General features: G+C 40.3%; 1 protein-coding gene across 2 annotated transcripts in view; it reads right to left on the bottom strand.

Moving 5' to 3' along the window:
- srgap1a (SLIT-ROBO Rho GTPase activating protein 1a) overlaps positions 1 to 17541 on the bottom strand; it is a 143538-nt gene that overhangs the window by 36418 nt on the left and 89579 nt on the right. The window contains exons 9-15 of one of the 2 annotated variants that reach the window (XM_069192058.1): positions 8033 to 8230; positions 7836 to 7920; positions 6826 to 6853; positions 5642 to 5744; positions 2933 to 2993; positions 1865 to 1942; positions 1265 to 1399 (exon numbers count right to left, since the gene is read on the bottom strand). In XM_069192058.1, coding sequence (XP_069048159.1) covers positions 1265 to 1399; positions 1865 to 1942; positions 2933 to 2993; positions 5642 to 5744; positions 6826 to 6853; positions 7836 to 7920; positions 8033 to 8230 — 688 coding nt within the window. Of the gene's footprint in view, positions 1 to 1264; positions 1400 to 1864; positions 1943 to 2932; positions 2994 to 5054; positions 5089 to 5641; positions 5745 to 6825; positions 6854 to 7835; positions 7921 to 8032; positions 8231 to 17541 lie in introns of both variants that reach the window. The other variant, XM_069192060.1, reaches the window with a different exon arrangement.

Here is a 17541-nt window from a genome sequence, read left to right as displayed (position 1 = left end):
TGACAAATTCACTCGGAGCATTCTCTGCCACAGAGTCAGTCTCTGCCTACAGTCTGGTTTCCATTCTGAAAAAGGTGACAACACCTACTGTACAGTATATACAGTATTATATCAACTGCTGAAGGGACAACAGACACTTAAAGTCACATTTAGGATGCAATGTAGCTGCTCCAGTCCAAAGAAAGTGGATAACCACGTTGTAGGAAAATATCAGTCAAGATCTTCCTTAGCAAAAGAATGAAGAAAAAAAACTTCTGTGCCACTAACACAACAAAATATTTTTAAAGGCCTAATTTAATTTTAGTAGACTTGCTCATTCTTTGCCGAGGTGATGCTACAGAAACCTTTTCTCTGTTGATACTGACTTTTTCTGCTATTAAAGACAGATGAGTCTATGAGCATATAGAGTGAATTCTAAACACCAGGCGAGTCTCCTAGACTGCACTCACTCTAACCCTGAAGACAGCCTCACTGTAATATAACACCCACGGATTTTCCCTACAGGGTTGGTGGGTCTGCTCACAGTGCACTGACCTTCTCTTGACTGGTGATGACTGGTGAACTACTTACTGTCAGAATAATGCTTTTGATAAATCTGAAAATTCACATTTCAAGGAATTTTGAACGCCTTCTCACGCAAGTATGTACAGACGAAGGGAATTTCTGCTTGCCTTTAATAACGGAAGTGAAAAATGAAACACGAAAAACTTAACCTTGACACGACCATAAGTGGCCTAAAAAAAGGCCAAATGAAAAGGTTTTTTAATATCACGCTGTTTGTTCACCAAGCGAGTAGGTTTCAAGAAGACCCATCTCCACTGTATTTCAGTATCATGTTTTATCAGCAAAACTATTCTTTCAGATGAGGACTTTACAGTAGTTTTTACATCTGTTCCCTAAGTGGGTCATCTGCACAAATAAATTAGGCCATCCTTAATTAATACTTGCATTCCTGGCATCAGCTATGTGCAAGCATGGCAAGAATTCATCTGAGAGTTAAAATAGCTAGGGATAATAAGACATTAAAACACATTACAGAGTTTAGTAAGAAAAGCACAGTGAATAAAGGAGACTTAAGCTTTATAAGAGTTATTCAAAACTGAGATTTTAAGATCCCCCAAAATGCAGTAATCTCAAGCCTCAACAGTCCATACATCACGACAACCTTTTTCATTGGTTTATGTCACCCTTCTTTTCATAACTAAAGGGAGTGTGAATGAACAGGTCTATCAGATGCAAGAGGAGATAGCTGAGATTGACTTACTGATACAGGAAATGAGATCATTAAATCTTTCCTTGGGAAAGAGTGGGTTTTCCAGCCCTCTGAAGTAGAGCTTGAGAACTCCGGCAACTGAGTTAATATCATGGTTGTTCTCCTCATCTGTCAGGGGATCGTTACCTGATGGACAAAATGAACAGATGTACAATATTTAGCTATTTCAAGAAAATCGCCATATGATATGGACAGATTAGGCAGTGCGTCTAGCCAGACAATTAAGTTTTTATACTCCTATTACCCTCCTCCTCCCCACGAAATGGAAAAAATGCTCTTAAAAATCTTCACACTGCTGCTGCCAAGTTCACAGTCCACACAGCTGACTCTTTTTCCTGTGGGTTTTCCCAAAATTGGACGATTTCATACAGCTGGAATTGAAAGCACCCACTGCTGTCTAATGACAAAAAAGGGTGAAACCGAAGGAAATTAAGATTTCAAATGTCAGTGATGGAGTCCAGAAACCAGAGGCCACATCCCTGCAGTGCCCCTGACACCTCGTAGAAAAACCTTGGACCTCTCCAAGGTGGGAGATTCGGCTAGCCCTCATGACCTGCTTATCATGTTGTGAGACTGAATGTGATAACTCACCTCTCTCGAATGAGTTCTTGATATCATTGACTTCCACCTGTGACCCTGACACTCTGAATATTCCCTGATGCTGGAGTCCTGAGGGGACCAAAATGGAGAAAAGCATTTTAGGCCTTTGCTGCACTCGTGGTTTCAGAACAGGATCCAACACCCACAAAGGAAGGACAGAAACACTGGGTAGTAACTACTGTCGGGATCAGACTGGAAAAACTGGTGGTCACGTTTTTTTTTTCCCCTTATCCTACAATCAATGTGGATAAGCCTATCACCAACTATTATAAAGTTCTCCGTCATATCCTTCCTATCACTAAAATCGCTGAAGCCAAGACCTAGGCATAGCAGTGCATAAAGTTTATTTAGAGGAAACAGGTGGTTTCTCATACGTTTTGCTGAACGTTTCTAAAAGTTGCCTCTGCTCTCTGGCTAGTTACAGTATAACCAAAAGTTATATGTCTACTCAAACACCGTTATTGTAAGAAACACCAGGAACTTCACATATAGTGCGATACTGAACAACGACAGGCCTATCTAACTGGCAGAAAAACTTTACTTCCTAAAAACTATAGACATGATTCTTTAGCTTAGCTGTACATGTAAAGGGAATCTCAAAATGGCAATAAAATGTGTACTGTATGAAGCTGTATGTGACAGTATATAAGGGCATTCATTGACAATAAGTACAGGTACACAAAATCATTTGAGTTATGTTTCATGGACAGATTTATGATGGCTTTATAATATCTGAGGAGATTTGTACTTAAAATTGAAGAAGCATTATGATTTTTTTACTGACTAAAGAGCACTGGAAGAAAACAAAGAAACAGGCTTGCCCAGTGGAACAAAATATTTCATGTTTGTTGGTATTGTAGTGTCATATAATATATGCTCTATCTGGTCAAATGCAAAATCTTTTTTTTTTAATTTACTGAGTTGCACGGTTGGGATAACCTAACATCTAAAGTGTTGCTGACAGTGTCACGAATCCAGGCAATCACAGGATTGCTGAATCCGACTCTAGAAGTAAGCCATTTCCCTTTGAATTACCTTCAGCAATGCACGCTCACTTACCGTAGAGATTGATGAAGCGAATACAGCTTTCAACAACACGTGGGATAACCTGCCCAGAATCCTTATGGGAAGAGACAATTCATGAGTCACAACCACTTAAATATAAATATTTCTCTTCATATGCATTGATATACAAAAGATATTCAAAAAGTTTTCCAAATGTACTGGAGGTCTACTGTACAGTGCATATGTATTACTGAAAGCTGCATGTATGGTTCTTTCCCGAGTCATAGAATGATTGACTTGTCAAAGCTTAAGTAACACAACAATTTGTTTTGGGAAGGAAGGACACACTATATCACTATATAGCAAGTCCCTGCTGGCATGACTGCTTTGTTAGAGGAAGCTATCACTCTTGTTCCACAGTGATGCGATGGGCAAAGGGAATTGCAGAAAACAGATTAAGGGTATTCCCAGGTCTGCACAATCCTCCTACACACTGTACAGAAAGTAAGAGTCTCTGCTCTTAAAAGAAAGTGAAGGGCTGGTGAATCAAGACTGATGCATTTTCAGACAAGCTTAAAGTTGAATGAATTATCCATGCATATCCTGGCATGTCAAAAGGTTCTGCCAAAAGGCCATCAGCCAAGATCACTACCAAGGGAGCCAGCCAGCTCAGTCTGTGTCTTATGTGGTTACTGGCAATCTGGCAATGAGATGAGGGTTCATCACTGAACAATGTAAAAATTCCCTGCATCTTTCACACAAGAGGATTATGGCCAGACTTTTTTTTTTGTAATTCAACAAGGGCAACTGTATCAGTTATAAACTGGCCACAGCTACAATCCATTGTCCGTGTTCTGCTGACTTTGCAGCTGATGGGGTGGAATGTTTACACACTAGTATTCTGCTGAACTGCAATGCATCATTTCACAAGGCCAAAGCCATACAGGCTGACAAAAGGACAAACATTCGCTCCGAGCGACTACTGTTGGCTTCAATCTATGAAGTCTGTGCTGTGCAGTACTGCACATGGTTTCCAAGGTGATGTCCACCATTCCCATCTGGGTAAAGGAATGGTCAGAAACATTCTATTTTATCTAGGAATTGTAATTTGAAGAACAAACAGGGTTCTAAGTTCAAGAATTATCTAGTGTTATGCTTCTACATATGAGATGAAAAACTTTTTGAATGACCATTATGTATATATATATAAACATACTGATTACATATATATACTAGCATTACATACACCTACTGTATACATGCACTGTCGCAACACTAATACATTCCATTACACATATTAGACTCAGCAGGAGGGGTGAGCATTCAAAGAGTTAAAAAGAAAGTTTACAAGATCGACAGATTTATATCACCAAGCAGGAACCTGCAGTTTTACGGTTCACACCGTTAATTTTTTAGCTCTACCTCATGAGGAAAGATCCAATGTTCAAATCAATATTCACTGAATGATTTTTAAGAGGGGCAAGGCCACGTCTGTAAATCGAATGACCGTTCATATTAATGAAGGGTCTCCAAATCCTTTTTTAAAATGATTTATCCACTTCAGCATTTTTAAATATAAAAAGGGCAGCTAACAAAGAAGAGCATATCACTTTAAAAGGAATAATAAGGCAGGCCATCAATGTATGTATTTACTCTTAAGGATTATCTCGTCTCCACTCACCACAATGGTTGCACAAAATAAACGACGATGAGTTTGGGGAGAGAATAAAATAAGACACTAAAGCCTTCCAAATGTGCCACAGTTAAAGACTTACCCTGAAGCATAACAGCATATTACCCGGCTGGAGCTAAGCTCTTTAAATGCAGTAACTGTCTGCTTTTGGCTCTGCCAGGCCCTTTAATTAATTTCGCCTTCGTATCTTTTTTTAAAGTTAAGTTTTTTCTACCAGAGGAACGTGGAATAGCTCCATACACACGTGGAGAGGCCACAACGGAGAGCGCTAGAGCGCTCCGTGTGCAAATGAGCTGGCTTTCCACGGGGAACAGGTTCCATGGTGAAGAGACGCAAAACGGTCAGCGATTGTCAGCGATTCAATCTGGATCTGTGCAGTAAACGCCTCTCGTTTACAAACTGGCGGTCAGGAGGAGCGGCAAGAGCAGTAGCGCCGGCAGGAAGAGAGAGAGCAGGCAGCTTCCTTCGTTAAGAGCACTGTACCTGGTGCCTGGTGTGCGAGTTCCTTCGTCCCCGGCTGGAAGCGCGGAAGGGAAAAACAGAGAAGTGAAACAGACAGGAATCACTGCATCCCAAAAGCCACAGGCTCAAGCCCAAAGATCCCGAACAGCTTTCTTTTAGGATGGCGCACTCTTCAAGCGTGGGGGGGGGGGGAACGGGAGTTTGTGAGCTCTTGGCTTCGTTTGTTTTCTATTGACGCTCCCAGAATTTTAACGACCCGCCGATACTGGGCCGGGAGCTTTTTTTTTAAAAAAAAAAAAAACACAAGGCAGTGAGAAATGGCTTTGGGGATGCTAATCCCTTCTGTGCCTTCTTGACTGCCGTGTCTGGTTTGAAAGCCTCGCCTGAGCCGAGCACACGCTCGGGGGGCTGCTCACTACTTCCATATCAAGAAGCGGAGGCCGAAAAATACTCCTGTTCTTCCGGCGTTTGAAGATGCAGCACGCTATTCCACCGATAAGAAGGGATTAGAAGCCCACAGGACCATAATGATCAGCCCCACAGAAGCAGAAGAAGGTAGGATCATTATGAAACAGAATATCAGCCATTAAGCCCGTTTTCGTCAGTACCTTGATAAAGGACTCCAAATTCCCATTGAACAACTTAACACTAAAAAAGGAGCATGGTCTAGGCTTCCTTATTTTCTGAGGTTTGGGAGGCACGTTTGGTGGCCTATGAAATGGAACAGGCATTACGTTATCATTCACATCGTTAGTCACGTTGTTCAAATTCAGCCCATAAATAAAAAGAAATCCACAGACCATAATGAATAAATGTGCATCACTGCACATTCCAATGAGAGGCAACACTGCTGGGCCTTCAGGCTCCTAACTGAACTAAACTTATGACTTCTGCACAAATTAGTGACTACAGAGGTCCATAATTCTAAACAAATCACCTCAAAATGTTTTTTTGGGGAGTTAAAACTTCTGATACATTTCTAATCATCTGACAGCAGTGTTACCACCATGTAGCCTGATCTTGTCAGATCTCTAGGCAGTACTGGGCCTGGTCAATACTGGGATAGACCTTCAAGGAAAACCCAAGTTGCTCCTGTAAGTAGTGTTGGTGGACAAGAAGGTGGCACTTTTTCCTCTGTTCCACAATTTCCAAAAGAAACATAGGCCCAGTATAGTGACCAGGGACACTGTGCTGCAGGAGGTGCAGAACTTCAGATTAGACATTAAACTGAGTGCCCTGTCTACTTACAGTAGTTATTAAATGTCTCATGACACTGTACATTAGGAGTTTCAACCCTGGTGCAGACCTGGCTAAATTCCATGCTGGGTTTGGCCAAAAGTAGATGGCCGAGGCTTACAGTTTTCCTTCTCCACCTGAGGAGATAATTAACGGAACCACTGTAGCGATAGCATAAAGTCTAAGAATAGACTACCTTTTGGTTTTACCTGCCTGTATTTAAGAAGAAATCACATTATAATTTAGATGACAAATTCACTAATTTTAACACTCACCTAAAGTGAACTTTCAAGACTGAACATCTTCCTCTAGAAAATCTCATGACACTTTAATTGGGTGTGTTGGATAAAGTAACAACTGCAACCAAAGGGTGTGAGGGTGATTCGTTAGGGCTTATGACGGTGTGCAGTCCAGCATCAAAGATCAAGGCTAGCTCTCCTTAAAAACAAGTATCCTTTGTTTGATGATGTCTCTTCATCAGTTTCCTGGACTGATGCATTATTTTGCTGATTCCTGACGTACTGTATACCAGAAATGAAAGGGAAATCCTTCCTACCTGGTTGTCATGTACTCGGCTCTGTGACCTGAGGACAGAAACAGGAAAAGTGTGAGTTCCTAGAAAACGATTGGGAAGTTCCAGCACAGGTCTCCCTGCAGGTCTCTACGGCACCGCCTGTCCATTCAGCAAAGCCTACTACCCGCCATCTGCCTTTCCTACAATTAGAGCCTGATGTACAGAGCCACCCAATGGTCAATTTTCAAAGAAACGAAATGGGGCACCTTTTAAAAATTTCACAAGCCACAAGGGTAACTCACACCATCTGCTTGGAGTACCAACACAATGCAACTTGTCAAAGTAGCCTAGCTAATGAGCATGTAAATCAACGTATTTTTTTAATATGTGATAAAAGAGGACAACCAGATGGGTGTTAGGATTAAGCAAAAGGATGTTTACATATCTGAACAGAATTGTATGATTTAGGAACATTTACTTTGGATCACTCAGAGAACTCCTTACTCTTGAGTGCCAAAAGAGGGTGACTTCAAAGTTTTGCAGGAAAGAATGGTACTCATTAAATTTGTCCTTTGCTTAAACATAATGAGACGGTAAGTATTCCTCTAGAAATGAATATCATCAGTGTAATCTGGTGTGACACACACAGAGTGCTTTTTAAAAACTGGCCAAGTGAATAATAAGGCTGAATTCTAGAAAAGCAACTTAGCGATCGTTTCACAAAGAACTCTAAAGCTGCATTAAAGATATTTCACTGAATTGTAGATCAAGGTCAACAATTTCTTAATATATCTGAAAAAGCAGCATCAAAACGTTGAAGTTTACATCCTCATATCAAGATACAGTAAAAGCGTGTTCACAAACCCCCAGAACCTAGGAAAATTAAAAAAAAACATGCACTGAGCAGAGAAATAAAAAGTACTATTTAGGCTTTGGAGAAGTTTTCCATATCTGTGGAAGGATTCTTTCTATCATAGAAACCAACCAAGCGTGCCCATGCAAAATGGAAAAAAAAAAGAGGAGCAGGGGGTCTCTTGTGGAAAACCAATTACCTTCTCCCAGTGTCCTTTTCAGTAAGTCATGCTTCGCCTGCAGCTTCGTGATGAGATTGCTTCCTTCCAGAAACTCTCTGAATTTCTGCAGAGAAGCACCGCAATCATATTTCATGGTTAAAACTGAGCGCTACAGGTCTTTGTTCAGAAAAACACAGAACAAGGGTGAAGGACAGGTGGCAAGGGGACCGTCCTACCATGAAATAGAATTGCTCCGTCTCCTGTTGGTTTGCCCTCCTCTTGGCAATGCTCGGCTTACTGAGGTACGTTTCTGATACCGTCGACTTCACCGACTCCGTTGAGCGACTGTGCTGGAAGCACTCGGACACGTCATAGTCCTCTATGGTCACCATGTCCTGAATTGTCTGAAGAGTGGCTTCGGTGGTTTTCTTGATCTTCAACGAGGCATGAGAAACACAATAATTATGGACAAGCAAAGCCTTGTGGGTTTTAACATTCAAGGGCTCTTAACAGTCAAGAGGTTTGGGGTTTCAAAAATGGTATTTTCCAGAACACCGCAATTCTACATGAACATCTCAGACCAAAACATCAAGTACGGTCATAATACAGCACTGTGGTTTCAAGACCAGTACTTCAATTTCACTACAAATCATCTTTCCAGCTAATACCTAATTATTTAAGGAACCTCAAGGCAGAGGGCATCCCTTCAATGAACAAAAGAAACACAAAACTGATGAAAGGCAACATTCAGGGCAGGAAGAGAAATGCCTAGCTGTCAAACTCCAGCAAAGCAGAGCTGTATTTTATCATGAAAACCCGAGTTCCTTTTGCTCCATATGCACTTATAAACATTTGAAATTCCAGCCTGCGAATATTTCCCCTTTTTACATGTGCATAATAAATCAAACTCACCGAATGTTCATAATCGGATTTATGATAAAAGGTGATAAAAACAACGAAAGGGCATTTTTGTGAAAAATCAACAAATTGCCTGGTTTGACATTCAAATAATTGAGAGATCCAAGTTTTGAAACAGAATGCTCCTTATCTCAAGGATCAATCCAATATTTTATCACTGAGTGGGGAATGTTTCTAACTACTTGTAATACACATTGAGCAAGACAGTAATAAGGTGCATTGCCAGTGTGAGAGAGTTATATTCTGACATTCACTATCCTTTACCCACTGTGGGTCTGACCAGCTATAGCAACAAATAAGCAGTACAAACTTACTGCTTCATTTTATTTTTCAAACAATCCTTGTTCACACCTAAAGCATCTGTAATTACGTGACCGAGAATTAAGAAAAAGGCAGATCTGAACAGACTGGTGTGATACTGTAAGTCTGACTCCCCGATGTGGAATAGTTGCTCATACCCAGATACACTAGAGAGGAATAAACACAGCAGAAACAATGCACTTTAAACTGCTGATTCTTATCTGCCGCGTGCAAAAATAATTATATTCCAACAAAAGGCAATTATGGAAATATGCAGGCAGCATCATGGTTAGTTGAAGACAAAACCTTGTCTGTGGGCCTTAATACAAAACCTCCAGGAGACATGTTTCTTGGAAAACTAGACATGAAAACAGACATGTTAAAAGGCAGAAATAGTATATTCCGCTCTGCTTATAACCCCTCATGATGGTCCCTTTTCTCATTACACAATTAGAGAGACAGACATATTGTATAACATGCTTTAGAAAAACTGCTAATCCATCTTAATCTGTAAAACAAATCCATTCACTATAACAACAGCCAAGAACCATCAGTTCACAGACTGCTGAGAAATAAATGTACTGTATCAGAGACAGGAGATTATCAATTCCAGTTTAGCTTCAATGATTACGGCCTTGAGCCTTAATTCTGAACACCTCCTCAGCTACCGTTCAACTGTTATCCTCCCGGCATTCCAACAGGCCCTTTAATCTCAGAAACCATTCGATTATCAGCAGGAACTGAGGAACTGTGATCAATTATCCAATTAAAAATTAAAATATGAAACTCATAATTGTGAGAAATAGAGTAATTGACACAATATTAAAAAGGGATGCACAAACTAAATCAAAAGGCAATTTTTGTTTTCAGGTGAAAGACAAACAATAGCCACCTCGTGTACTGTCCACTGACAGATGTACCTTATTTTTCAAAACCTGCAATTTATCATTGGACCACACTTAAAAGAGAACAAATTACACCATCATTTAAAACCACAAAAAGACACAAAATGAAGGGCTGGGATTCACACAGGTCAGAGGCAGTCCCCTTGAAAAAACACACAAGGGAAAGAATGTTAGGATCACTAGGAAGCTATAATGTATGGCTTAAGAGAGGCACTGCTCTGTGTTAATGTTCTGCTGGACACAAAAGAGTGGACACATAATTAATGGTGTGCCATCCCAATAGCATGTCCACTCAGAAAGAAGAATTTTGCATGAGACAGTTGATTTGAACAAAACACAATTAAAGAATTGATTAAAATCTCTGACAGCGTACCTGTGGTTGATGACACGTTTACTCTGACACAGATCTCTATGTTTGCACATTTTTTTTTTACTAGAATAATCACATGCTGATTAACTGACATTAATTCTAGCAAATACCACTGAACCCCACTCCATGAATTGCTCGTCAGTTGGACATGGCATCATGAAACATTTGAAGTGGATTTTAAACATGATAAAACATGACTGATTTATCTTCGATAATGCCAGTTATATGATCAGGCCAAAGAAATACATAATTTGAAGCATGTTGCCAGTACAGTTCAATTCAGTACAGTTGATATATAATGTATATAATGCTCCCATAATCACCCTTGGAAATAATATTTGAGAAAATGATTTCCTCATAGCAGACAAGCTGATTGCATCACAAAAAAAGTTGTTAAATGCCGCTCAACAGGAATTACACCCCTTAAAGAATAGGGTCCACAAAATAGAAAATAGATTGAGGAATTAAGAAATGCATACCAAGTCTTAGCATAGACGGAATGATAGCACAATAAACAGCCTTAGAGCCTGTTTTAAAGAGTGAAGGGGGTGAAAAACTGAATGTACCATATACTGTACTACAACCCAGATCATTAAAAAAAAGAATGCATTTCAGTCAATCAGTTTCACCGATTTCTGAAGACAGCAAGGATATTAGATCCTAGACAAAGGTCCAGGTTGGATGTGGATACCCTTCCATTAAGATTCAATCCTATTTATATACATTTGATGATGTGTGAGAATCTGACGTGGAAACAGACAGTACAAGCACTACGGAAAAGAAAGCAGTAGAGGAATGTACATAGATGAATTTTGGAATAAAGTGAAGAATTCCCAAATTAATACAAAAGGCTCATCGATATCTGTCTGTCAACGTCAATTTAGTGGATTAGGAAATGGTTCTTTCATGCAGAAATACCAGTGTTAATGTGGGATTCCCCCTGGGTGCTCTATTTTGTCCCACAGTCCAAAGAAATGCTGGAAGGTTAATTGGCTTCTGGAAAAACTGCCCCTGGTGTGAGTGTGTGTGTCCTGTGATGGACTGTCACCCCCTACAGGGTGTCTCCTGCCTTGCATCCAATGCTTCCCAGTACATTGAGACCCTGAATTGGATAAGTGGTTATTGAGAGTAATGTGACAATATACATTACTTTGAGCTCTCTTTCACTGAACATTTTACTTTCTACTTGCAAACCACTTTTCCTTATTTTTATGTACCACAAATTTATGGCATGGCATGCATTTTCTTATTTCAGTATTTTGTGTCTAATCATCTCAACTGAATCGTTAAATGATCATTTGGAAAGCATATATGATGTGTCATTGACAATCTCTAAGACTGAATAAAGCTGGTGCATCATCGTGAGTCAATTGCCATCGTAATGTAACTAAAAATGTACCCGCTTATGCGAATAAATTGTGTTTATTAAATAACTCATTAAAATTATGAATGTACTGTAATGTACTACTGATTGTTTTGTAAGTGGCTATATTGACCTCTTGGTGTTGGAGGTCTGAAAAATAGAAAATTAGTCACGAGAAGCTCTATCAGTGCCACAGCACAAGAGTTCAAAGACACTAGATGTCACTGTAAGTTACTGGAATTTTGCTTCCATAGAGCAAAGCTCTTAAGACTTTTATGAACCAGCTTTTGAAGATGTAGAAAACAAGATAAAACCAAATCTGTCCCTTCAGGTCAGCAATATGCTGTCAATATGTTGTCAACCCACATATTATCCGTTGACCACATGATCACATAGCCAAGCTGGGTTTTAATAAATACTTCCATCGGTCAGAAAACATTCTCTTCAGTTGAAAACCTTTTAAAGCCAATCAGTCATCTCACAGGCAGGTACACCAAAGGCTGAAAAGTGTGTTTCAAAACCACAGGGAACACAATCAGCATGAATGGAGTCTGACCCGTGCTGCTTTTATTAGACCTTGAGATTTGAATAGACTGCAATTACCGGACAGCAGCACACACAGCCTCAATGTGACTTTCAATAGCTTAACTAATGCTTGTTTGGAGCTGTTATAGCCATTGAGAGGTGAAGTTGCATTATCAGATGTTTCATCTCAGTGACATATGGACTGCACTGGAAGCATATGGAGTCTGATGAGCCTATCCAGTACAAATTCACTAAGAAGGAGCTGTCATGGTACAGTATATAAATGCAAACAATGATTCTGATACTCAAGGACTGACAATGGAAGGATAGAAGAACTACTAAGTTCTGGTAGGTTCTAGTCTTTCTCGGCAGCTGAATTTGGGATTAAGCAGCCCTCTCCAGGATCCTCTCGGACCAATCCACACAGCAGGGGACTGTTCTGAACACACTCTGCCACACCGTTTCCTGATTGGATACTTGCCTCCAGTGGGATCACCTTAAGTGCCCAAAACAGCAAAAGTCACAAAACCAATTTTTATTCCAGGAACCTCAGGACCCTTGTGGACAACCCCCAACAACGAATGCCCAAAGTGCTGTATGAAAACAAGACACTACAATAGGAACAGAAATCCTGCACCTAACCGTAGAATATTTCCAAAAGTAAATTGCCTTTAAGCAAATTAAGTAAATTTATTTATCAGCGCTCCTACCCTGCTGTAAAACAAACCAAAGCTACAGCATGATAATCAAAGAGAACAGTATGCTGCATTCCTCTCGGAAACTTTAAATCTTATATAACAGAACACTAGTGAAAGCTTTCTAAAGTAAAAAAAAAGGCAAAAAATGGAAAACATTTCATGGATGAACTTAATCTCAGTCCTTCCATTTGATAGTGCATTCTGTTCAATGTGTATGCCTGCCTTAGATATGTTGTGTGCATCTTATGCTTGCAGGTTATGCCCTATGGCCAAGACATATGTTTAACGGCCATGTCATTGGCTGACTGCGACATGGATACTACAAGAGACGACATACAATAGGCAGAGCACTGCTGAAGGCAGGGTTAGGATTGATAGTCTACAGTTCTCGCTTGTGAGGTGCCTTTTTGCCTTTAGTGATGTGCTATTCCTCCAATCCCCTCTAAGGCGCTGGGGAATTTGGAGCATGTCAAAACAGAAAAGGCAAGAATGCTAACCACCATGCCACCACGTCTCCCCAATATCTCACACATCCACATTAAATAAGACTTAAGTGCGGACATCCATAGAAACAGAGATTTACTTGCCAAGTTCCTTTATTAGAATGCAAAAGTAAATAAGATGAAAGAATGTCAGAGAACACAATTTAAAAGTTAACGGGACAAAAACATAATCCACACTTAAATCTTCCAGTTTTACGATCAGCCTCTGTGGTGCCATGAGCACATTTGGAGCGCATCTGCTTTGGATCAATTGTTTCAGATGTACAGTAAATATTGAGGATTCTACAGCACCTACAGTGTATGTTGCTTTTATTTCTACACATTTCCAGCAGCTAGTGACAGTATTTTGTTTCATTTGGCTTTTTCAAGGCAACCTCTGAGGAACAGCACAGGTGACTGTGACACCCCTGGGGTTTAATTACAAAATGGCAGCACCGTCGCAAGAACACGTAGCTTCTGTGGGACACGGGAACCACAGTCATAGACAGAGGTGCTAAACACTACACTTTCTTCATCTGGGAAATACGCCACTGATTAAAGAACCAAGGGCCCTGCCAGACCCAGTGTCAGTATTCTCAATGGGAACTCTCTAGTCTAAAAACTCTCCGGTCTGTAGGCAGTAGGAGCGAGCTTGTCATCCCATTACTGTTGTGCGGACAAAAACGCTTGGAGCAAAAAGCTGTTAGAGCATCATATATTATTCAGGAAAATAGTGGTTACTAGTGTTGGTTGCTACAGTATATACAATTACAAAGGCATTCTTGATGCTCAGTTATGTGCCTCGAGGCCAGAAGACCATGGGTTCACATCTGTGGTATGTAAACAAATGTAGAATAATCTCAGTGCAGTAGGTACATGATAATGGTCACTTGTATTATGATTTGTCTGGAGTTTTACGGCAAGAAATTTTAGAAAAGGGGGAGGCACAGTGGTTAACAATGCTGTGTCACCCAGCAGACCAGACCTGGGTTGCTGTCTGCATGGAGATTAAATGTCCTCGGCCTGTTTCCATGGGTTTCTTCGAGTGCTCCCACAGTCCAAGGACGTACTGGTAAACATACTGCAATTTCAAAACGATCTAAATCTCACACCAAGCAAGGCAGTTTTAAAGAGCAAAGGACTTAATGAGAAAAAGCAAGCATGGCCACATTTAAAATGATACAAAACGCTAAGTTGGTCAAATGTATTAGCGCTTGACAACGCTTTGAATTATTTATTCTTTTACATCCAACAACCATGACAAGCATCCAATGGTTTTTCTGTATACAGGATCAGTTTACCCAACTAACGTGAATTTAAACTCACAAAATCGTTTTTTTGTGAGCAGACGCCACATTCCAAGGGAAGATGAAATTGCAGAAATAAACAAAAGCAGCAGTAGAAAATCACGAAGCGATCAGACAGAAAGGCTGTTCAAGCTACGCCTAGAAGCACAGAGGCAGCTAGTTCATTAAATTTAACTGCAAGCTACCACCCAGGCACAGGACGGTACGAGTCAACAGGACCACCTAAGGAACCACTTCTGCAGAGTAACAGCAGTGGCTGATGAGACCACTAGGCATCATGAAAGATTAATGGAGATCACTGGGAGCCCTGATATTGCGATCATCCAAAATAAGTATGACTGGGCTACAAGAGTGCAGATCACCCATCGATATACCTGACAGCACCCCTGGGAACTGAACAAAGGCTGTTTTTCTCTGGATGAATTTTAGTTATCTGTCTCATTTGACAGCATGTGTACACAGGAGCACCTATGAAGAATTGCCTGTATGTAGGGAAAAATAAAGGAAAAAGTGCACCTACACTGGCGGGGCTGCTGCGCTGTACTAAATGTTAATGTGAATGACTAGAAAATACTAAAATCACTACACTATTTACCCTACATACCTAATAGAGGAAAACCTAAATATCTTTAGGCTGTTTTTATGCTTTTTATGCCTATGTTTGAGCTAAAGGAGGTCACATCTGGTAGAGGTTCAGGTGGGTAGCTGCGTCAGCATGCGTAGGCTGGTTGACACCTGAAGAAGGCTCCACGGCCGAAATGTTGTGTTCTCTTTCTTCTTCTTTTTTTCAGCATGGAATAAACCTATTACTTGTTCCTTCACATCTGGTAGAGATCACTTAAGAAGTGAAAACTTTACTTGATCTGAATACTGCATGTAAGATAAGATAAGATCACTTTATTGGCCATATACAATTTCTTGCTTTAGGAATTTGTCTTTTTCCATAACCCAGCTGGCTCTCCATGAGACACACAGACAGGGAGAGAGAAGCTTGAGTCAGAGTGCAGGGTCAGCCATTGTACAGCACCCCTGGAGCAGTTGGGGTTAAGGGCCTTGCTCAGGGGCCCAGCGGAGTAGGATTCCTCTGACGGCCATGGGATACAAACCGGCAACATTCCAGCCATAGGCGCAGATCCTTAGCCACAGAGTCACTGCACCGCCTCTACTCACACCGTGCAATATTTTTTAACTCTGTCAGAAACCTGAAATAACATCTCATGAATCTTGGAGGGCATCTGAAAAGCGATTTCAGTAAACATCATTCCAAAAAGTAAAGATGAGCAGATTTTTTTCATTTAGAACAACGTGGCTTTTAATACACTCATCATCCAAAAACAAGAAGTGAAATTTGTACGTTTCTGCAATTAAAGGATTTACTGCAAACAGATTTCAAGACAGAAGAAACGGAAAATAAATCATAATGCTGGACCTTCAAAGACCAGCGAATGTGCTTTACAGATGACTAGAGCACTCCTCAATCAGTGAGATCTGCTTTTTCAAGAGGAGTACAAGATGGCATGCAGATTCCAAGACATGTAACAGATGTTTTGCTTGCTGACCTTTATGTTCTAGCAGATCGCAAGGCTTCGTAAAAAGTGGAAAGATAAAGAAACTGGAAGAAGTTCAGATTTTCAAACTAAAATCCAAAAGTTAGAGCAGATTAAGCCTGGATAAATTCAACAGAACTCCAGGGAGACAAAATCATTTCTTTCTATTTCTTCCTCTACTGGTCGACATCATATTAAAAACGTAATAGCGGATGGGCTTCATATTACAGTATATATGAAAATATGATAAAAAATAAATCACTAGACATTCAAGGCAAAATGTACTAGCTGATAGGGCAGCGACAGTACTAGTTTTAGCAAATTGCAGCTTCTTCACCTTGACAACGTCAAAGATCTCAGTATGGTGCTGAGAGTAATTAAAAGCTGTGCTCTGGACGATTAGTACCAAGAAGGTAATCTCAGAACAACGTCAGACAAGACAACAATTACAGTAAATTCAAAACTGAAAATCCATGCTGGCAAGGAAATAACCATGCTGCACAAATTACCCTTTTTAACAGAAGTACAGAAGATTTCAATTGACAGTTTTCCCAACTGTAAGGTAAAGCACTGGGTCAGGAGACAAATCCAGAGAAAACAATTCCCAATAAAGAATCCCAGTATGACAACAAGCTGGCCTGCACACAATTAGCATGGAGTTACATACAGTAAGTAATTAAAAGCTGATGTTAAAACAAAAACACTGGTCAACATAATAACGGCTTCAATCCAATGTTTAGTGCAAACACAGCTGAAGTCATCAGGCAGTCTATTTGTTCAAACAAATCCCTGTTTCACACAGTTTCAGTCAAACTCCACTGAACATTCTCCCACCAGGATCTTCTTTGTTTCAAGTGATTTTAAGCCAAATGGAATCACTGCGGCATTCACAGATTATAGGAGCAAACCCATATTAAAGAGGAACTGCAGTCTCAATTCCTCAGACTGGTTATTAAATCTCGGTAACAAAATACATTCATGGACATGACAGAAAAAAATAAATTACAAAAATTTGAATTAACCACAAAACCTTTGGTATATTTTGAGAAAGTACTGAATGCCGCCATGGTGTCACAAGCCTGCATTCGAGTTCGCGGCCCTTCCTACTCACTAGTCACTGTGGTGACTGATGTACTGTGATGGACGAGCGAATAAGTACAGGTAGTGTGGCAGACATTTCACCGCAGAAATGTTCCAACTTGATCTGCCTGCAGAGTTAACAGGTAAGTTCCATTTATCAGCTATTAAAACCACCTCAGAAATCGAGAGCAATATTCCTACTGGATTAAAAGAGATGTACTCACAAGCCTGCTTGTTTACAATGTCATAG

Source organism: Lepisosteus oculatus, chromosome 7, assembly GCF_040954835.1.
Source record: "Lepisosteus oculatus isolate fLepOcu1 chromosome 7, fLepOcu1.hap2, whole genome shotgun sequence".
NCBI classification, from domain to species: Eukaryota; Metazoa; Chordata; class Actinopteri; order Semionotiformes; family Lepisosteidae; genus Lepisosteus; species Lepisosteus oculatus.
Note: the sequence above shows the minus strand (reverse complement) of the source record. Positions and strands in the feature narration are given on the sequence as shown.